Source organism: Gopherus flavomarginatus, chromosome 5 (genome assembly GCF_025201925.1).
Source record: "Gopherus flavomarginatus isolate rGopFla2 chromosome 5, rGopFla2.mat.asm, whole genome shotgun sequence".
Taxonomy (NCBI): domain Eukaryota; kingdom Metazoa; phylum Chordata; order Testudines; family Testudinidae; genus Gopherus; species Gopherus flavomarginatus.
The window spans coordinates 59,339,949-59,363,091 of NC_066621.1; the positions used below are offsets into that span (position 1 = coordinate 59,339,949).

Genomic DNA, 23,143 nt, shown 5'->3' on the forward strand with positions numbered 1-23,143 from the left:
AGGGATCGATTTATCGTGTCTCATCTAGACACGATAAATCGATCCCCGCCGTGCTCCCCTTTGACTTTGGAACTCCACCAGGGCGAGAGGTGAAAGTGGAGTCGACAGGGGAGCTGCGGCCGTCGATCCTGTGCCATGAAGTCGGGAGGTAATTCGAAATAAGATACGCAACTTTAGCTACAAGAATAGCATAGCTGAAGTTGATGTATCTTACAATGACCTCCCCTCCCCCCGAGTGTAGACTAGCCCTTTGATTACTTGTACTGTCAGGCCACTGGTGTTAACCTTTCATTGGTTAGTGGCTACAACATATTGCTGGGATTTGGGTTTTTTTTTTTTTTAAATACTCATTATGATTTTGCTAGTATTGAAGAGTTTATGCTTTTGTGAAGTTAGTCCTCGTGAAAGGTGCTGAAATAACAAAAGACTGCAGTGCTCTGTTTATCGGTGAAGGGTAAGGACAGTGGAAGTGTCTTTATATTGCCCTGTTAGTGTCTCAAATGCTAATATGGATGGACTAGCTCTAGGTGCAACAGCCAATTTAAGTTTCTATGCCCATTTAGTCCTCCACCTTGCTGTTTAAAATGCCAAGAAGAGTGCCAGGCAGTAATAACTGGTGATTGTATGTGAATTTTCACCAGAAATTGGACTGAGGCCAGCTCATTTTACACAGCACAGAGCCTTCCGATGGGTGGTAACTTGCAGCCACTACTGCCCGGACCTGGATTTGAATCAGAGGTTAGAAGCACTCTGTATATTAACAGGTTTTCTGAGCCATTCTTTCAGTCACCTGAGCATTGAACATTTACAAACAATGCACATCATTTTTTATCTTAGGCACATTTTGCAAAATTTTAAAGATGAAATTTACATGCAGTGTGATGAGGGAGAGAAATGATGACATATAGATACTGCAAATAGGTTTTTCAAAAATCATGATCATCTTTAATTGTTCCATTCCAAAGAGGACATATGAAAGTTAGTTATTCAGTAGCTGTATACCTCAGAGGGATGAGTACAGCATCACAGTTAAAAAATACACCTAACTCCCAAGATGACAGAAGATGCTGGAGAGTATATGCCTTATACCATCAACCCAGACAAATAGAGTTTATTTTTTAAATATATACTTTATCATACACTAACTCCTGAGACTTTATCCATGAAGAGACAGGGAAGAGATCTGTAGGTAGCACATACAATATACTAAGTGATCAAAGCAAAACAGTAAAGCGCTGTTTTAATACGCACTGCATTAGTTTATCTACATCACAGTACCTTAAGTGTGCAGCTTATCATCAACAATCATTGTCCATTTAAGTTTTGCCTTAACTTTGCAACGGTCAGCTGCTATACAAACATCTTCAAAGTAACAGTGCAAGAAACCAAATGATGAACACAACTTGCCAATGTCAGATAGGAAAACTACACGGCAAGATTTAGATTTCCAGTACACAGCATTAAACAGTGAGGAGAAAAAAGGAGTATATTTACAGAAGTTCACTGAGTAAAGTGATCAGTGTGTTGTAACTGATCTTTTGTTACAGAGTATGCTGTCTGGTGCTTTTTAAACCATGTAAGTTACATTTAAAAACATCTTAGTCATAATAAATAAGGTACCACAGTTATATCCAAAGATACCTTAAAGTAAGTTGTTTGTTTAGTTTTATTAGTAAATGCCATTTAAAAAAATGTAAAGAGTTATCAGCTTTTGGCTAATTAACTTTGTTGTTTATTTTTGATAGTTTCCACTCCAGAACATTCTTACAAAGTTCACACTTTTTGCTGCCAGTAACAAAACCATTCAAAAGTGGTAGAATCAGGAAGACACAAGTCAGCTCTTTCCTTTAGTTCTTTTTACTTTCTTCTGGTCATCACTGAATTAGACATCAATTAACTGAGCACAACATGACGGTCGAAGACAGATTTGCGTTGCTCTTGGACCTGTAGCTTCCAACGTTGCTGGGCATACTCCACTTTGTTCAACACATTGGCACGACTCCGGGAACGAGCCAGCACATCGTGAGCATTTGCAAAAGGTTGGTGATCCTGCAATTGCAGAAAGTAATATTTATAGTTCAGCATTTTCACTGCATAACTACTGTTAATTACAATATTGTCTGGATAAAATAAAGTTATGCAAGCTTGCCAGGCAGCTTTGTGTGCAAAACAAGCTTTAACTGGATATAGGCTGTATATTTCAACATTTTATAGAAAATAATTTGTGGATTTCCTATATAAATCCATTCAGTGTTATGTTCTGCAGTACATTTCATATGGTCAGTCTCTCAAAGTAATAAGTAATGGTCATATGGAATCTGATCCTACATCAGTGAAGTCAATGGGAATTTAGCCACTGAATTCAATGGGAGCAGGCCCATGCTGACTTTGTAGGCAAGAGCACCACCACTACCACATACTCAAAAGTAACATGCACGCAGCTTTACATACATTAGCACCTGTTTGAACATGAAGCCCGAAATTGTTGACCAAGGCACTCAGACGCTCCCATTTGTTTTCATGCTGGTACTACAATTTAAAATTGAACTGAGGAGCCCGCGTCTTTGCTTAGCCAGCTCACTACCAGATTTTAACCTGTTACCGTAAAGTAATTTTGGATAGTCACACAAAGATGCTCTATAAATACCAAAACACTGATGTTTACTGTCACTAAACCAAACCCACAGCTACATGTAAATACAGCTGTTTAAGTGACAAAGAGCTGAGCAACTGAGTGTTTGTTTAGCATTTACGCTGTCCCTTTTCTAACAGTATCTGCAAAGCTGGATTTATTTACTGGAAAAAAATCCCAAGTCATAAACAAAGACATTTGGAACAGAACCTTTTATTTGGCTCCCCAAATGTTTTGGACAAAGAAAATTATGTTTTAAAAACTACATTGGAAAAGGTCATGGATATGATGCGTTTCAAATGAAAAACCACCATTATAAACTATGCACTGTGCTAACACAGCAAAGGAGACTCAATTTTGAAGCTTGTGTATTTCTATACCTTGCCTCGTTTTATTGCAAAAAAAGTTTTCAGAAGTGGTTATTTTATTTGTGACATGATGTTGAGTACAGCAACTCAGTGATCAGCAATACACCTCACCCTGAAATGGATTATTTATACTGAGGTAGCACCTCATAGACCAAGACACCATTGTGCCAGGCACTGTACTAACACAGACCAAAAAGACATTCCCTTCCTCAAAGAGTTTAAGTATTAGACAAGAGACAATAGGTGGATACAGATGGGCCAATGGGGGAGCACAAGGAAAATTAGAAAATACTGGTTAGATATGATAGAGGGTCTCACCACAGCAGCTGGCTAACTTAACTTTTTTTGTAAACATAGCAAAGGAGAGTTTTATGGAGGAATTCCAAGGAGGACAGTGGAGGTGGCTTTGTAGATGTTCCCTGGGAGCACCTCCCATCCATGAGGGGCAGCAGGGGAGAAAGCACAAAGATGCTTGTTTGAAAGTTTAGCAAGATGGAGATGAAGACTGACCGACTGAAGGCAAGAGCTGACACTCGATAGAGAGGAGATGATAGGTATAGTAGAGGATAGGCTGCAAAGGGCCTTGAAAGTTAAGCCAAGTAGTTTATGTTTGATGCGATAGAGAAGGGGGAGTCAGTGGAGGGATGGGAAGAAAGGGGCAACATGGTCAAAGCCAGGAATGAGGAAAATTATCTTGGCAGCATTCTGAATGGACATAAGCAGGACCATTTGTCAAGGCCAAAGAAGATGACATTGCAGTAGTCAAGATGGGAGGTGAAAGCTTGGACACGGGTTTTAGCTATGTGGATGGAGAAGAAGTAAGCCAGATTTTAGAGTTGTTAATCAGGAAGAATCAGCAAGATTCTGACAGAAATCTACATTGGGACCTAGCTGAAGATGACACCCAGGTTACAGATCTTAGACAGAGAGGTGTTGTCTACAGGAATTATGGTGCAGAAAACGTCTTATTACCTGTGGCCAATTTTGCATTTTTAAAACCCCTGAAATATGATCCTGCTTCAGAGTGCTACTTGCAAAGGCATTCAGTGGTGCCTTAACTCTTACCACTGACTTTAATGGGAGTAGACGTAGATTTATGCTGAGCACTTCTGAAAATCCCTCCCTTAAAAAAAATATTCTTTTCTACCCCAGACTTGCCAGGATGTCTGCACAGATGGACTCCTTGGTCCATCCAAAACTCTGCTGACTTCAATGGAGTCTGACCACATAAAGGGCCATGCAGAATCAGGGCCTTAAATTCTGCATTACATTAGAACAGTCAAACTGCAGTAAACAAATACTAAATAGCTTTAGTAGTTAACCTAGGTAGTCAAGCATATTTGAAACCCCACATACACAGTTGTGAAAGTTTTATATTTTCATAAATCATGGCATAAGTTACCAGACAGTTTTATGCTACAATTAGGTATGCCACAAGGCTCATACAAAGGATTTTTTCATATTAAATGTTGCTTCAAAAAGAAAGGGAAAATACAGGGACAGATGATGTATAAATGTGTTCGTGTGATGTGTGTTTTTACTGCCTTGCGTTAAAATTTACACTGCTACATCACACATAATGACCATCCCAAACTCACAGCAAGACATTCTTGTGCACAGAATGTCAAACTAGATGATCACAATGGTCCCTTCTAGTCTTAGGATCAGCTCCAGCCCTCTTACAGATTCCCTTATGATTTAGAGAAAATAGTTTAAAGATTTTAATATGACTTGTGAAGTATTTAATTGTTCTCATGATTAAATATCAGGTGAATGTAAGTGTTTAATGTTGGATATTGTAGTTATATTTTCAGAAGGGAAATATTTATAATTGTTTACATCTTTTAAGAATAAGATTACTTTTCATCAAAATGGCTGATGGCCACTGGTAGTAGGCTAAGATGACAAAATTCTAAGCGATCTACTTCTCAGTTTACACAGGATGATAATAATTCTTTCCATATTAAAAAGTGTTCAAATCACCATACTAAATATGATGGAAGCAAGCTTTTAAACACACTATGCAAATAAAAATACAAAGCATGAACATAAACCAAGTCTGATCCATTAGGGTTTGACTACTGTCCAAGTTTGGATTTAAAGCTATTAAAGTGACAGCTACACAATACTATTGGGTTTTAAAATAGACTTTGTAAATAAAGATATCATCATTTTGTTTCACTGTAAACAAAACGGCTATGAGTTCCCTAAGATTGTGTGACACCTTTTAGTGTTGCTGCATTGTTCACTTACTATTTACTTTGAAGCAATAATGACAATATTCTTAAGGGTCATGTTTTAATGGCATAACAAGCACTTTTAATCTCTTTATTCTGTTCCCTAGTTTATTAAAAACAAAAACAAAACACCACCACCACATTAAACTGGACATTAAGTGGTCACAGCTGCTGGCAAACTTAGATAAAGCAAACTGAAATCCACTTGTTTATGTTTTTTTTCCTTCTTTAAGGTCTACTAAAGTTACACTATGCTCAAAATGAGCTTTAACTCTACTGCTAATGTTGCTTGGCTATACAATATGCTAAATAGACCAGTGTATTTTCTAGACTTGATAAACTGTTTTGTATATTTAGCAGTTACATGTAAGCATGGATTAGGAACCTTACATACTTAATACCTCTTAGACTGCAAACATAGTTCTTGATTTTTAAAATTGTTTCAGCAAACTTCCCCTGATAGAGTTTGGCTTATACTTTTGTGAAGTGCTTCACTATCAATGTAATAAGTCAGTCAAGGTAACAGGTGACTATAATGGCTTCACAGCAACATCACCCTAGACAAGCATATCTACATTACTTTGTTCAGACATCTCTATGTAGCAAACAGACCATCAGCTTTGTAAAGCTGATTAGTTGTAATGCACTGTCATCTCTCTATTTCAACAGATACACCTCTACCCCAAATATAATGTGACCCAATATAGTGTGAATTCGGATACAACACGGTAAAGCAGTGCTCTGGGGGGGGTGGGGCTGCACACTCCAGCGGATCAAAGCAAGTTTGATATAATGCGGTTTCACCTATAACGCAGTAAGACTTTTTTTGGCTCCCAAGGACAGCGTTATATCGAGGTAGAGGTGTATTCTGTAAGTCTCTCTACAACATAAAAAATGACCCAAGTCAGCAATGCCTGTCTGTAACATAGTCCTCCCTTACCCCACTCAACTGGTATCAACTGTTTATTTGCGAATGTAGCGAGGACAAAATCCCCCATTATTTTCAGCACCATGTTTAAGGTCTTAAATACCCTTCCCACTATGGTGCTGAAGACAATTTTGTCTTGTCTACATTAACAATAAACAAACTGGGCCAAACATGGGCCATCATACTACTTACCAACGGTCCACTTCCATAGTGCAAGTAGACCTCTTGAATCAGTTTGTTCTGGATCTTAGAGAACCTATTCTCATCACGTGCAGGAAACTAATTATAAGAATAAGACTTAACTGAAATAAAATGTCCCCTCATGACAATATTTCACTGCTGGAACATTTTTTTTTTAATAGTCTTAACCAACATAAGTTGAAGTAGCAAGGGAGGACTACACCTCTTCATATATCTATTATTTAGATTTTCCCCTTACCATTGCACCAATCCACCTAAAATATAGCAACCCTTATGAGGTAGAATGCAGCATTTAACCCTGTAAGGAAAATTTTACTTCCTATTCTTTCCCTCCCTAGACTGCTCTGAGAAAGGGGGACTACTCCATAATCTAGTTTTGGGGGAGAAAGGGTAATCCTTGGCTCCTGAACTCGCTATCCACCTGTTTATAGGGTGGACATATTGGAAGTGAAGAAATGGTCTTGGAGAGACCACACAACTTTCTACAAACAGTGAAGATTACCACCAGTGCCTCGAAAAAGAGGGCTATTTTGCCATTGAAAAGCCTTCATAAGGAAGCATTCAATTGCATTCATTCAAGTGAACTTACCCCAATGTCTTCATCACTTTGAATTAGCTGTGAATGTCCAAAGAGACGTCTCTTCAGTATAGGTTCTGCCAATGTAAGGTACACCATGTACAGCAGCAGGAGGCCCAAGATGGATAAATAGATTATGACTGTTACCTGCATGCAGTAAAACGTAAGCACAATTTTCACTATTGCTGAGAACTTACTCCACATAATACTCTCAAGAACAGGGCAGACAGCCAGAGCAAAGGAACAAGAAGACACACAAAATGCCTGTAAATCAGTCAGTAAGTCTGCTGTGTGTCCATTAACCTTGACAATGTCTCTAAATTAAACAAACAACCTCAAGAAATTAAGCCACAGACACACAGATCCAAATAATATTAATGTGTTTGGAGTGAACGATAAAGAAAAAGGAAGTTCACAGTTTAAGACAAAATTTCCTCTTAACTAGTCTTTCTTGAGACCTCAAGCTCCTTCTCTGCAAAAAAGATTGGGGAGAAAAACCCCCAATAATAAGACTAACATGCAGCATCGGTTGTGGGCTGGTGCTTCAGAGGGTTCCCTTTGCAGTCAAGCTTGTTTGTCTCCATTCAGTTGTCTTAGGTTTGGACAAGAAACCCACAGTGATTATTAACTGGATAATGTCAATGGGGGTAGGGACTTCGTTTCAATGCATAACATTCAAAATCTATGCTTCAAAATCCACTTTAAAACTTTATCCACAAGCTGATCTCCCAAGATGGCCAAAAACAGGTACAGGAGAGGCAGAGCAATGAAGGGACGAAGACGGCAGACAGAGATCTGGTTGGAGGACGTCCCAAAGGTTGGTTGTCTGCCCAAACTTGAGCTCATTTTTATTAAATTCACCCATTAAAGCTAACATGGCTGATTTGGTTTTTGTGGGCACAGCATCACCCTGAGCTGAGAATAGTTAGCCAACTGTGTCTGCCAAGCTAGCAAAATATATATCTTTGTAACAAGGGACCGGGGGGAAGGTGGGGGAAAGGGTGAGAAAGATACTAAACCACAAACTGATAAAAAACATCCAGAATTCTTAGAAAAACATGAATCTCACTTAGCAAATGTCAGGGATGGCAAATTTTGAGATTAAGGTACTTAATAGTGTCCCTTTGAGCCTGATGATTCAGCCTTAACTATTAGTGCTACTGCTATTCTGAGTTTAAGTGAGATTATGTAATTTAATTATTATAATGCCTTCAGAGCACTCAGAATGCTTTGTTTTTAAAGATACACTTATAAAAGGTAGCGCATTTATTAGCTGGCTGAAATGTTTAATATACAGCAGTGGAATGACATGTTTACTTTAATTGTGACAGAGCTTCTCTCTTCGTATTTGCATTCACAACGTAAGCAGTATGCCTCCACATCAGGTCCAGAGACGGGCATAGACTCAACCACATGAAGACAATCACTGGAGAAAGAAAAATAACTAAGAGTCAGTTTGGTTGATTTTACTCCACTACTTAGGCAATTCTCTCTGCTCTGAATGCATGCCGATTCCACAGCAAGGGGCAAGAGAAAGTAATCTTTGATTAAGAGTTAGAAATTACTACCTAGAAAAGTTCAAGATTTAACTTTTTCAGATTTTAACTTTTCAACAATGAATTTACTTGAATGAAATAAATTACATAGTGACTTAGCTGCTCAAGTTTAGTTAGCCAGCTAGAAAGTTTTATTAAAACTAATATAGTCAATCTATTCCAAAGGTGCCCAATCTACTGCCCACTAGAGCACTTCAGAAGGCCAACAGCCTGCTTCAACACAATATACTAATGTTCGATTCATTAGCGTTTTGTCGTCATGTTTACATTACTTTAGTTTACACAAGTTTGTAAACAGACAAGACTGTACATAGAAACAACCTATCTAAATACATATGAACTTAAAATATAATTAAATACAGGTGACTTTCAATCTTATTAAAATATGTAGAATCTATTTGACCCACACAAGGTTGTGCTTAGGTTTATGTGGCCCTCCTGTGTAATAAGGTTGGACACTGGTCTATTCAAACATTGAGAAATAGACATTAACATGCCACAGTTAATAGTGCAACAGACCTCACTTCCTGCACAGGTTAGCATTTCCATTCATTTTCTCCACATCTCAAAAACAAGAATGGAGCACAGGACATTTGCTTCATTGATTTTTAGCCTTAAACAATACACAAGGAAAGTTCAAGAGCAGGGTATTCAACACTCAATAGAATCAAAGAAGGAAATTATAAGGGTTGAATTTACTTTTTCTTTCTTACAAAAGCAATCTCAGAACTTAAGGGACAGACAAGGTGTACTTTGACAGACATCATGGCAAGGGAGGAGTGACTACCAGCTACTGTCCATTTCTCCCTTCCTCGTGTTTATCAAATAGAGACTTTTTAATTTCTTTACCCATCTATGTCATCTGTTCAGATTTAAGCCCCACTTTGAGCAGAGATCATATCTTCTTACTGATCTGTAAAGCACCCAACACATTTTTGGCACGATTTAGAAAAGTTTAGGACTAAGTAGTGCAAAAAGATGTTGTCTGAAGAAAAACAGAGTTTAGTCTCTCTTTGATACGTGAGCAGAACTCTCATGTTTGCCAATGTGAGTTACACACATACATCAGAGAAAGAATAAAGTTGGCCTTTTATTTAAACTGACATAAAGCTGTACATTTAGGAACATATTCAGTAGAAAGAAAAGTGAAGCATCAACCCCACGCATTATTTGGTTAAAAACTGAACAAAACATAAGGCAAGATCTTTGCGGTGACCAAACTTTTGGCATATAATCCAGTCATTATAAATTACAGCACTGGATGCCAACTGTCCCAAAACAACTGCTCTCTGCCAATGCATTGTGTAATTCCAGGCCTTTTATCTAGTCACTCTTTGCTTGCCCACAGTTCTCATCCCAGACACTTTTTTGGTGCATAACACTTATTTGGTGCTGGAACCATCTTCTGCCTTTGTGCCCATAACTCACAGCAATAGGACAAGTCAATAGCAGATTATCAAACTTTAAAATATCTGCTTACAAGGATAGCTCAGTTAAGATTTAGCACATTGCTGGGCCAGATTAAAATGCTAGAGATCTATGTGACCAATCCCTGGGCAGCAAGGGGAACGTGCAGCTCCTGGCTGCTGGGGCTGAAGTCATGGAGGTCGCTGGAAGTCACAGATTCTGTGACTTCCACAGCCTCTGTGAAAAAATCGTAGCCTTACTCATTAGGCCAGAAGAGTATTATGTGTCTCATCTCCGTCTCCCTTCTAAATGCCAATCCATGGCTATACCACTTTGGTCAGTCTCTTGGGCACGAAAACTCGTTCAAACATACTTCCTTCAAAAGGGTTAACATTTTACTGATATCCAAGCGCATAGTGTATTCAATTATTAGATTAAAACATCCCTTATGCCAGCCTAGTTCATTAGTCATCAGGGCTTAATGGTCTACAGTAGTTGTGGGTCTGACTCCACAAAGCAGTGAGCACTTTTGGGGAGGTGAAGATATCCTCAACTCATAATAACATCAGCACTTTGCAGGATCATGTCTAAAGTCTGAACTTGGAAAAATAGTGTGACTAAAAGCCCTGATAAGACCCCCTAATGGTAAGTTCATTATCACCACATTACAGAGACCACACTGGATATAAAATCTAACTTAATGTCTGGATAATCCAATTGTAAGCGGACACTATATGGTGAATAACTTCATCATAAACAGAAGGTTAAGGGTTAATGTCTCTTACCTTTAAAGGGTTAAGAAGTTCAGTAAACCTGGCTGACACCTGACCAGAGGACCAATAGGGGGACAAGATACTTTCAAATCTTTGTAGAGGGAAGTCTTTGTTTGTGCTTTTTGTTTGGTTCGTTGTTTGCTCTTGGGACTGAGAGGGACGGGACATCATTCCAGGTTCTCCAAATCTTTCTGAATCAGTCTTTCATGTTTCAAAATTGTAAGTAGTAGCCAGGCAAGGCGGATTAGTCTTATGTTTGTTTTCTCAACTTGTAAATGTGTCTTTTTGCTGGAAGGATTTTTACCTCTGTTTGCTGTAACTTTGAATCTAAGGCGGGGGGAGGGGTCCCCCTCTGGTCTATACGAATCTGAGTACCCTGTAAAGCATTTTCCATCCTGATTTTACAGAGATTTTTTTCTCTTTAATTAAAAGCTAAGTAAAAGTTTTATTTTTAAGAACCTGATTGATTTTTCCTTGTTTTAAAATCCAAGGGATTGAGTCTGAACTCACCAGGGATTGGTGGGGGGAAAGGAGGGAGGATGGTTAATTCCTCCTTGTTTGAAGATTCAAGGAGTTTGGATTGGTGTGAAGCCTCTCAAGGCAACCCAGGGAGGGGAAAGTCTGGGGGGAAAAGGAGGGGAATGGTTAATTTCTCCTTGTTTTAAGACCCAAGGGGTCTGGGTCTGGGTTCCCCAGGGAAGGTTTTGGGGGAACAGAAAGTGTGCCAGACACTAAATTCTGGCTAGTGGCAGCATACCAGACATAAGCTGGTAATTAAGCTTAGAAGTGTTCATGCAGGTCCCCACTTCTTGTACTCTAAAGTTCAAAGTGGGGGAAAAAAAACCTTGACAAACTTATACAGGCAAATTAAAAATTGACCTGGTTCTTTAGTACAATGTAACTGAGCTAAATATCAAGCGAATGCAGTATATATCACTGTCCTATTCAGCAATAAAACTAACTCATGCAGATGGAGAAGATGCCAGCTGTAAGGCACTAAAGTTCCCAGCTTTATTACACATGAATGCACTCTCCAACCATCATACTCCTCCGAAAAAGTAAATCAGGAACTTGAAATAGCATCACGAGATTTCAAAAGAAGCCCACAAATCCATAAACTGTACTCAAATGGTCCATCTCAAGCATGATTACAGGAGGACATTTAAAAGCAGGAGAGTAGGTTATTCAAGACCCTTTATACACCAGTTTTTCTCCACATATAATTTATTGTTCAAGTCTTCAAAGCTGATTTTTCCTTCAGTTAATGACAATCCTAAGAAACCTTAGGTTCAACTCTGCTCCAGTTGAATTCAGGGAAAATGTCTACCTAATGAAATAGGAGCAGCAGGCTTCTGCTAGAGCCTAGATTGAACAAGCCACTGAGAAAGTAATTTTTAGTTACAGAGAAGTGAAATAATGGGCAGCACAAAAATTAGCACCAGTGCTTGTAGCAAACAGTTTTGTAAGCATGCTGCAATTGAGATAATCTCAATCTGTTTCATCACTGCACCATGACATTATTTCTACCGTGACAAATTTAATAATTTGGAATAAAATAATGGCCTTACCTAGACAAAACACTTCATACTCAAATAATGTTCATGACATTAATTTAGCTTCAAATCTACAACATGTAGGTTCTCTCAAACCTTTTTTTTGTTCGTCTAATGAAAGTGAGTGATTTAATAAATTAAACTCCAATCCTGCAGACAAGTACATTAATAACTCTGCTCCGATGATAGACGTTTATTGAAATCAATGGAACCTAAGATGTGAAAGCATTTGCAGGATTGAGCTATTAATTTGTGGCTTCCTATCATGTTCAGAGGTTTCTAGGTCTCTTAAAAATAGATAAAAGGTAAGGCCAATATGTCACTAATGAATACTTTGCACTTCTACAGGATAGTCCATCCACAGATTACGAAGCACTTTACAGAAATGAATTAGGCCTCAAAAGACTTTTGGTTTTTACTTTTCCTTCATGGCTCACATGAGAAGGTTCAGGCATGTAGAGCCCAGGTGACTCAACAAATTCAGAATAGAACAGAAATCCAATCTCCCAACTCCCAGCCCTGTGACCATGCTTTTTATTCACATTCTAAAAACAATTCCAAGAAGCCAAATTAAATTATGCCCCCCCCCTCAAAATACAGACTAGGAAGAAAGTTTGAGGAGAACACTCTGAAGAAGGACAGCATCAACTACTAATATATGGGATAAAATTTCTCCTCACGCCACAACAAAATAAATAACTATCCCCTATATAATCATTAATGAAGGATGACCCACTGAAGTGCAATATAATCCTAATGCGAATGCACCTTCTAATTTCTGAACTCCATAAACTCACCAGTCTTTCTGTGAAACATTTTTGTTGAAAATATGGCCAGGCTGATCTTTGTAAGGAGGACATATGCATTTACATCGGACATCCTCAAAATTCTGTAAAGAAAACACATGCTTAGAACAAATTGTTATCAACCATCAAAAAGTCTTCTATAAAAGACATATAGTTGATGAATACATATTATATACACCTCTACCCCATATAACGCTGTTCTCAGGAGCCAAAAAAATCTTACTGCATTATAAGTGAAACCACGTTATATCGAACTTGCTTTGATCTGCAGGAGTGCGCAGCCCCGCCCCTCCGGAGCGCTGCTTTACTGCGTTATATTCGAATTCGTGTTATATCAGGTCGCGTTATATCGGGGTAGAGGTGTACTATACTACAAACAAATGTCCATTGCAACCTGTCTTAATCACCAATTTTTCTTAAATGTAAGAACTATTACCAGTTTTGAGGACAGAAGCCAATTTCTAGAAAATGGACTGATTCCAAAAGCAATTGTATTACTTTGGACTGCAACAGTAGCTTGCCTTCCCTATTTTGCTTTGGAAAAACAGAATTTGTAAAATATACTTTATTTTCTACAATAGGATTTCAAGGGTTACTTAACGAGGTGTACCTGAATTAAACAATTTGTGATGGTAGCTGTATAATGAAGATACAAATGTGTAGCTAGAGAACAGTTTAAGAAGAATGAGGGAGGAAATACTCATCTTGAATGAAGACTGGTAAAGACAGACCCTTGTGGACAAATCTTTCTTCATTGACTATTATTCTTACTTGAAAGAGAAAGGCTTGTAAGGGAAATTGTTAGAAGGGTTACCAGAACGCAGAGTGCCCTTGTTTTAGGTGGATGACAGCGACAGTAACAGAGAGGTCAAAGTGGAAGATGGAAAAGGGGAATCCTAGAAAACATCCCAGTCCCCAAATAAAGAAAGGGAAAACTGGAAAATGAGGACAGAATGCTTGGAAAAACAAACAAAAGGGGAGAAAATAGTAATAAAACCCAAGGAAACACAAGAGTAAAATTAACAGCTTACTATGGTATGGAGAAGTTGTAATTGAGGTTTTCATATTTTAGGTTATTATTGGACTGGCAGCAAAAAGCCTCCAATAACTTACTTCCCATTTGCAAATATACATAGGAAGGAGAAATCCCTTCCCTTTCCTCAAGTCCATACATATGACAGATTTCTGAATGGGCTAGAGATGGTCAGCATGGATTTATAAATGATGGCATGCTTAGACACAAATCAGATGAATTTATTTGGGAAAGGGACAGGAAGCCAGCAAAAGCAAAAACGAACAGCCTGCTTGACTACTAGCTAAAAAAGACTTGACAATAAACATGTACACTGAATAAAATCCTGGTCTGGTCAATGAGCTCAGAGTAATGGTACATGAATGTAGCTTGATTGATTAGGAAGGCATAAATGATGCTATAGCCAATCTTGTTCACACTGCACACCAGCCACCTGCAGAAGACAACAAGTAATGTCACATATTTACGTCTTGTTACATGGCAGCTGGAGAGGTAACTAATACTAAAAAGGAAATATAAGATATCTGGATAAAATGGGAGCCCTTAGCTGGCAGTTAGCTCATGAAAAGAGTATTCACAGCTAGATAAAAAGGGCAAAGAGATTGATGTCATAAATGTTCACCTACAACAAGATACTAGTCAACAGTGGAACACCTAAAAAACATAAATGAGATAAAAGAAAAATCAAGACAATCTAGATCAATTAAAGAGCACAAACTGGAAGAGATCACAATGGAGCCTTAGAGAGGACTACAAAGCTTACACTTGGAATATTGCACAAAACTAGTTCACCAAGATTCAAACAAATATTGAAATAAGATGTACATGTGACAGTCCCTACATATACCTTTATACAACTGGGCATCAATAAATATTCTGACTATACACACAATACAGAAGTCTTGTCTCAAGAAAGGGGCTCTTTAATGAGTGTCAACCACTTGTCCTCTTATTTTTGACAGATTCACTTTGACAGCGCCTCAATACAGAATGTCAGAACCAAGTAATTTACTAAATACAATATTTACTTGCAAGATTAACACAATCTTAAATTTTACAACTGGTAAACAAGAATAAACAAAATGCAGATATTAGTCTATTATTTATGTCTAACTGATTTTTCTTGTCAGTAAACCAGACTATAGAAAGCTTCATTTAAAAAGCTAAAATCATTCATCATTTTACCAACCTTGTATACAGACAGTAATGAAGAATCAGCTTGTCTACAAGCTGAAAGACCACAAGTTTAAATTTCTTGGGGTTCAATAAGCTAAAGCTGCCTCCTAAATCCGATATTGTGTGCACAACAAATTCCTCATAGCCTAGTTCAGGCTTAGCCAAGATCCTTCAACTAGGAAAACAAATATAAGCACTTACTCTGGTAATGAGACCCATATACCTGTTTGTCTAAGCATGTACATGTTCAGTTACCAACCAGAGAACATGGATTACTGAAATCCCTCTCTTACATCAATTAGTAGGTGGTGGTCCTCTACCAAAGAAAGCTTTTCTTCACACTGACCCACCCTTCAGTCCCTTGAGCAAGTTATGTTGGTTTAATAAAAATTAAGCTTCAAATTTATCCTGGTTTTTGAGTGCATTATCTACTTAACCATACAAAAACACAGTTCAGATGATGCGGGACCTGAGGGATACTGATAGGTTAGGTAAACTAAGGCAAACTTCTGAGGGATAGTGAAGGAGATGAGTGCCAAAAACTTCAATGAGAAATTGAGTAGTTCAATAATAAGAGGGCACAAATAAAGAGTTGGACCTTAAGGGCGATTGAGGAAAATCCACACAAAATGTAAAAATCAAGAATCTTGAGGGGGGTAGTAAGAAAAGGGGATTCATTTGGTTTCTTATATCAAAACTTATTAACAATGGAGTGAACCATGCCTATTCATGGATGCCTTAAAACATTTAATCCAATAAACCCCAACTGTCCATAAACTCATCCCCGTGCAGATATTTTTACATACTTGAAGATGTCACCTTCCCAAATAACATCCTAACTCAAGATTTTGGTTTCCCCCCAATTACTTCGTATGACAAGCCAAGACGTTGATTTTAAAAAATAGGAGCCCAAAGTTAGTCTGCTAAGTAAGTGGCCCGATCTTCAGCAAGGCTGAGAGCCCAGTAACTCTTGAACATCAAGCCGGGTATTTCGGCCCCTGCTTTCGAAACCCCGAGCCTAGTTCTTCAGGGTAGGGCTCACCTCCTCGCCCTGAGCCCCTGTCTCCAGCTCTCCGAGGCAGCAAGAGCCTAAACTAGACACCAACCCCGCGCCTTTATTCTCCGGGCCCGCGCTGGCACCAGGCTGAGAGCTTCACCCCTGCCACCACCTCGCACCGTCCGCGCCTCCCCCGCGGCCCCAGACACCGCGGGACAGGGCTCTGCTGGGGCAGGGGCAGCTCGGAGAGCCCCAGGCGGGCGGGGGAATCTATTGAGGAGGGTCAGCGGGATAAGGGGGCAGGGCTCTGGCGGGGCAGGGCCGGGGCCGCTCTGATGCCAGCAACGGGGGCGAGGCTGGCCCCGGCTCCGCGGGGGAATCCGCCGGCAACCGCGGACCATCTGTGGGGGATCCCGGCCGGGCTGGGGAGCCCCTCTCCGCTCACCTTGACCCCCGTCACCCGCCCCACGAGCGCGGCCAGGGCCAGCACCGAGCCGAGCAGCGAGCAGAGCCGCGCACGCGCCGCCATGTCGGGCTCCGGGCCCGGCTCCTTACGGCCGCTAGAGCAGCCCCTGAGGCCCAGCTCAGAGCTTCGCTACCATCACTTCCTACTTCCGCTACGGGCTGGCGTCTCGTGACACCGAGTCCGCGTGCTAATGCGCCCCCGGGGAGCTGCGGCGCCGTCCCCGGGTTCCGGAGGGGGGGCTCGGTGCACTCACGGAAACGTTCCGGGCGGAACGAAGAGGGAGGAATTGGCGAGCCCCCCTGCGGCCTTCCAGGCTCATCCGCAGCAGGAGAGGGACCCTGGAAGGGCAGCGACAGAGCCTGCCTGTCAGAGGTCCCCTGCATCCCAGTCAGCCAGAGACACCCAGACCCCTGATGGGCCTAGCGGCAGTGTTTCTCAAACTAATGTACTGATGGTGACCCCTTCACACAGCAAGCCTCTGAGTGTGACCCGCCTCTTATACATTAAAAACACTTGTTTATATATTTAACACCATTGTAAATGCTGCAGGCAAAGCAGGGTTTGGGGTGGAGGCTGACAACTTGTGATCCCTCCATAATAACCTCATGACCCCTGAGGGGTCCTGACCCCGTTTGAGAAACCTGGGTCTAAGCCATCCCCCCACAGTGAGAGCACAGCTTCAACTAGCTATTTCCTCCTTCACTTCCTGTCCTAAACAGTTGTATATTATTGGCATAGACTGTTAAATAGGTGCCACATTCTCCCCTAGAGTTGATTCCAATGACATAGTGACTAAAGTGATCCTTGGTATAGAGAGTGGTTTTTGTTTCAAAGCAATGTGTTATACCCTTCATTTTAAAACAGTACTTACACACTGCCAGCTTGCCAGGCATTGCAGGGGCTCCAGTTGTAACGTTGCTCTGCAGTCTATAAGGTTGACAACTTTCTAATCACACAAAACCTGAACACCCTTGCTCACTCCATCCCCCTCCCTCTGTTGCTTGCTCTCTCTCTCCCCCACCCTCACTTTCACCAGACTGGGGGAGGGGATTGAAGTGCAGGAGAGGATGAGGGCTGTAGGCTCTGGGGTGGGCCCAGAAATGAGGGGTTCAGAGTGCAGGAAGGGGCTCCGGGGCTGGGGCAGGAAATAAACAAGGATAACAAAACAAAACAAAACAAAAAAAACAGGGACAAATGTTTAGACTTTGGTTGCTGTTTTTTTTTTACCAAAAGTGTTTTGGCAAATTGAAAACAGATTAATGAAATGTTTAATGTGACCCAAAACTTCATTTTTTCAGCAAAAAAAAGGTGTCTGAAAAATTTTGCACAGTTCTAGTGAACATTCTTCTGTGCCCTCTAGCCTCATCTTGGAAAAACCTTGGAATCTAGTGATATCTACTGAGGAAAGTGGAGGTTGTTAGCAAGAAGCTACTGATACATGAAATGGAGTTCCTGACATTTAGAATAGTTAATTCTTTTCTGAAAATATTATACAACTTGTTAGCTATTTATATTTTCTTTGTTTGGGTTATACCATCCACAGAAGGAAGTTAGTTAATAAGCAGAAAAACAGCAGGAAGCACAGCAGTTAGTTCCTGTACTTTAAAAATAAAACAATTTTTTCTCCAAAAATATTTGTTTGATCTGATCTACAAATTTGTTCGTCCCACTACATCAGATTCTAAACCAGTTTAGTTAAATCAGTATAAAAAAACTCTATGCATATACTAGCCTGTAGGGAACGTAGTAGCAATATTGCACCAAACGGTAAGACAAAGAAAATATTGCTCTGGCCAGTACAGCCCCATTTGCTGCTAACGTTCATGTACCTAATGTTCCAGAAAGGTTGAAGATAGTATCTGTATAGACTCCTAAAAGAGGTAACTGTAGAATATAACCTTAGTATGCTGCATGTGTATTTCAGGAGTTTTTGCAAATCTAGGGCCAAATCCTATTCAGTCTTTACTCAGGTAAACTCCTCTTTTAAGTCAATGGGATAGAGAATTCTATCTTCATTTGCTTTACTGGACAGCATATAACATGCAAACTTGAATAAAATTATTTATTAAGGTTAGCGTTACTTGTCAATCTCTCAATTTGAAATCAATTTTTGTAATCAATGTATATGGTGAATTTTGTATAGTCATTTCATATTTACATAACTCCTGTCATATTGGATTCCCTTTTCAGCACCTAGACATGTGATCACTCTGAGTAATTTCAGTATAGATTGAATAATGACTCCCTTTAAATTTTCCAAAAAAAATTGTAAATTCATAGGTTCCATCTCAGAGCTCTGATACAGGGCTAAATCCTACCCTTTACTTCATTGGCGCACAAGAGGAAGTGGAGGAGGGAGCCTCTCTCCCTGTGCAATAGATGGCAGAATCTCACCATAGCACTCAAGAGAGCACAAGGAAAAAGGCAGGCTAACGTGGCCCACATACCACATCCCAAAAGAATCTATAGTTTAGGGGAATATTCCTATCACCTCAGCCAAGAAATACATAATGTGATACTTCACATTTATATAGAGCTTAAATTTTCAGAGCACTGTGCATACTTGCAGCTGACTGAAGAGCTAGTCAGAAGTGCAGACTGCTTCTGTTCAGGGACCTGATCCAAATCCCATTGTCATCAATGAAAGGATTCTTACTTACTTCACTGGGCTTTGGATCAAGTCCCTGAATAAGAATAGTAGAGCACTCTAACGTTCTCCCTTTCACCTGCCAAGAGAATCCTTCCTAGGCACACATGACTCCTGTAGCAAACATTGCACCTGGAAGTGCCTCTATTCCCTCCTGTTGTGCTGGACTGGACCAGATTTGATCAACAGTATTTTTAAACTTCTGTACCTGTAAAATACCTGCAGTAATAATATTGTGTCTGTTAGTCTTTATCAGGCATTATTATGGTATATGACTCACATTCCACCATTGAACACAAGTACTCTGTTTCAGTGGCTACACTTCAGGGCAGTCAGGATAGATAGTGTCTACCCTGATTTTAATCAGTTACATTACGATGCTTTCCTGTTGCTGTACACTGTCACCTTTTTACGTCAATTTCACCAAAACACTTTCAAAGGTTGCCAGCCACCATCCCTTTTCTATGCTGAAAATCTCTCTTTTGTATAAGTATTCATAATAAAAGAGTCAGCTAGGAATAAGCAAGCAAATATAAAAGCAGCAAAGAATCCTGTGGCACCTTATAGACTAACAGATGTTTTGGAGCATGAGCTTTCGTGGGTGAATATCCACTTCATCAGATGCATGCCCATGAAAGCTCATGCTCCAAAACGTCTGTTAGTCTATAAGGTGCCACAGGATTCTTTGCTGCTTTTACAGATCCAGACTAACACGGCTACCCCTCTGATACTTGACACGAGCAAATATAATGAAACATAACATGTTTGTTGTGCTTGCCAATACAAGAACAATTGGCATTTTCACAGGAAAAAAATACATTGTGGAAAGCGTCATCTTTATGCAGTTAAAAAGTAAAGTCAACAGAATTGTACATCCTTCTCAGTACAGCAGGTTTGAATTAGGAAAGATATGGGGGTAGCAGTTAGCTACACATATGAATTGTTCCAGGATTACAAGAAATGCATTTCAGCAAATTTGTTAGCAGCATTCATTTGAATGTTACTTATGCCCTATTAGAGATTGGTTGTGCAGTTTCACCCCTTGAACTCTAGTCACTGGCATAGATCCCACTGGTTCAGGACAGGGTGAGCTGTTATTCTGGCCTAATGTATCCACCTCACCTTTTTTAATATACAGCAAATGAAGTAGGAATGATGAGTTCAGTGATGACAATGATAACGGAAATTCTATATATATGATGTGCCTTTCACCACAATGAACATATGTATACGGAAAGGGCATGGAACTAGACAGACAGACGGTGCATATGCATTTGTATGTATTATTTTATTTATTACATGAATCAGATGGCATGAGGTGCTGAGAGAGCTTTATATCCAGCATACTCCTCAGTTCAAAAGTATGAATAGAGCCCTGCAAATCTGCAGCTATCCACTTTATATCCGTAGACCATGTTTGCAGATTGGATGCAGATACAGATTTTGTATCTGCTCAGGGCTGTATATATCAGCTCTTCCCTATCTTATCTGATGAAGTCCATGGTCTTGCTCCGTTATTCCAAGGTAATTCTGTATCCTCTCATGATAAAGCACATCATTACCACCAACTGGCCCAAAATTTCACACGCTAGTGAGTGATACAGTGGACAAGATACGAAATTTATTAGTGACCTATGTGATTCACTTAACTGCACAATTACTACTGTATGCCCTTTCCTTCAATAAGTAACCAACCGTGCTGTAAGTACATGGAACTACAGATGCAGGTGAAAAGATGTCTTCAGCTAGCACATCCTAGCCTGTAAATCTAAGATTCTAATCTCACTCCCTGCAGCATAATGAACTGCTTCTTCTGACAATAGTTTTCTCATCATCTCATGCTTCATTTCACAGGGCCACCAGAATTATTCTAGTGAAACTTTTCTCCCTGCTATCTTCACATCCTTCCTGGAAATTCATTATTTCTGTTGGATATTTCAGTCAGAGTTTGGGCTGAAAGCACTATGAATCTGTTCTAACCAGTGCTAGCCTTGGTTAATAATATTTATTTTATTCAACTCTATGCCATAACATTCATAAAAACAATAAAACATTATAGTAAAAGCAACAAAGCTGAAATTGCAATACACATTTGTTTTTGCAGTAAATTTCAGCATCAATATTTTCAAGCTTGTTGCCTCCTCCAAGGAGAGTAGCTTTAATCAATGATCTCACCTTGAATGAGAATTCCTTTCTCTGTGTAGACTCCATTTTCTTATATGCCGGCTAAAGACCTGTTCTTCCAAGGTACATATTAAGTGCCTGTTGCAAGAATCTGAGCACCCTCATCTCCCAGGCAACTTCACTGAGAGATGAAAATATGCTCAGCACCTAGCAGGATTGAGTCTTCAGCAAAAACATGGTTGCACTCCAGATGGCAGCCTAAATGAGGAAGAATTTACTTCCATTGACAGATGGCAATCCAGGATGAACACTTACACAGGCTGTTCATTGAGTTTTGCCCTTAACCAAATCCAAGACCCATCATTTTCCAACCTTTCCCAACTTCTGACTTCTCAACTACATTTTGATTTCTTTGGGTATCACTTGTGGTAAAATGAAAGTTCTTTGGTGGAATTACACATTGTTTCAAGCTACACCAGAGGTAGGCAACCTATGGCACGCATGCCAAAGGCGGAAGGCAAGCTGATTTTCAGTGGCACTTACACTTCCCAGGTCCTGACCACTGGTTCAGAAGGCTCTGCATTTTAATTTAATTTTAAATGGAGCTTCTTAAACATTTTAAAAACCTTATTTACTTTACATTCAACAATAGTTTAGTTATATATTATAGACTTATAGAAAGAGACCTTCTAAAAACGTTAAAATGTATTACCGGCACATGAAACCTGAAATTACAGTGAATAAATGAAGACTCGGTGCACTACTTCTGAAAGATTGCCTACCTCTGAGCTACACTATTCTTTATTTTATAACTGCCGCAGTAGGACCTCTTTACATTTGTCTTTATCTGGGGAGCTATTCTTCTAGCTGCTCATATTTGCCTCAGCAATTACACTACCAAGTAATTTTTACTATAACAGTCAAATTCTATCCTGAAAAGCATGCAGGGGTCTCACAAAAAAGTAAAAAAAACTGCACATATATCTGCAGGGAGAATGTAGACTACATATATAGGACACCAAATTCTGCATAATGCAAAGCGAACTAGGTACTCTGGGTGACCACGGTATTGACTTTACTGCAGTATTTCCTATTCTTAGCTTGTGTGCTGCAGTAAGATATTAATATTATGGTGTGCCCAGTGTATGTTTCTAAAGTAATATGCATATATACAAACTAATAAACATTAAAAAAAACAAATAAATGGAGACAGAGGATGGCTTAACTCATGATACATTGTTGTCTGATGAAGTGGGTATTCACCCATGAAAGCTCATGCTCCAAAATGCCTGTTAGTCTATAAGGTGCCACAGGACTCTTTGCTGCTTTTACAGATCCAGACTACCACGGCTACCCCTCTGATACTTTGTTTTACTAGATATTTTATACTGAAGCCATTGCCTCTAAAACTTGAAATCAATAGAACTACATCAATTTAACTCCAGCTGTGTTTCTGGCTCTTGGATTTTAGTCCAAACTAAATCTCTGATAAAAGATCCCTAATAGCTGACTGCCCTAATATTGCTATACAGTATTGATTTTATGTCATCACACTGCCAGAGTTCATGCAGAAGAAGGTGATAATACCACTGATGCCCTAGTTGCTCTATGTTCCCATGACAACAATCTGCAAAACAGTTCCCTCTGAATTTCCTTCTGACT

The 23,143-nt window shown here is 39.6% G+C and overlaps 1 protein-coding gene across 1 annotated transcript; it reads right to left on the minus strand.

Moving 5' to 3' along the window:
- Positions 1–918: 918 nt before the first annotated feature.
- On the minus strand, positions 919–16,875 carry TMEM9B (TMEM9 domain family member B). The gene is made up of 5 exons (XM_050955181.1): positions 16,690–16,875; positions 13,030–13,121; positions 8,261–8,369; positions 6,956–7,090; positions 919–2,049 (listed from the first exon to the last, which is right to left on the minus strand). Exons 1-5 carry the CDS (start codon positions 16,771–16,773, stop codon positions 1,894–1,896), a joined length of 576 nt encoding a protein of 191 aa, XP_050811138.1. The 5' UTR covers positions 16,774–16,875; the 3' UTR covers positions 919–1,893.
- Positions 16,876–23,143: the final 6,268 nt, after the last annotated feature.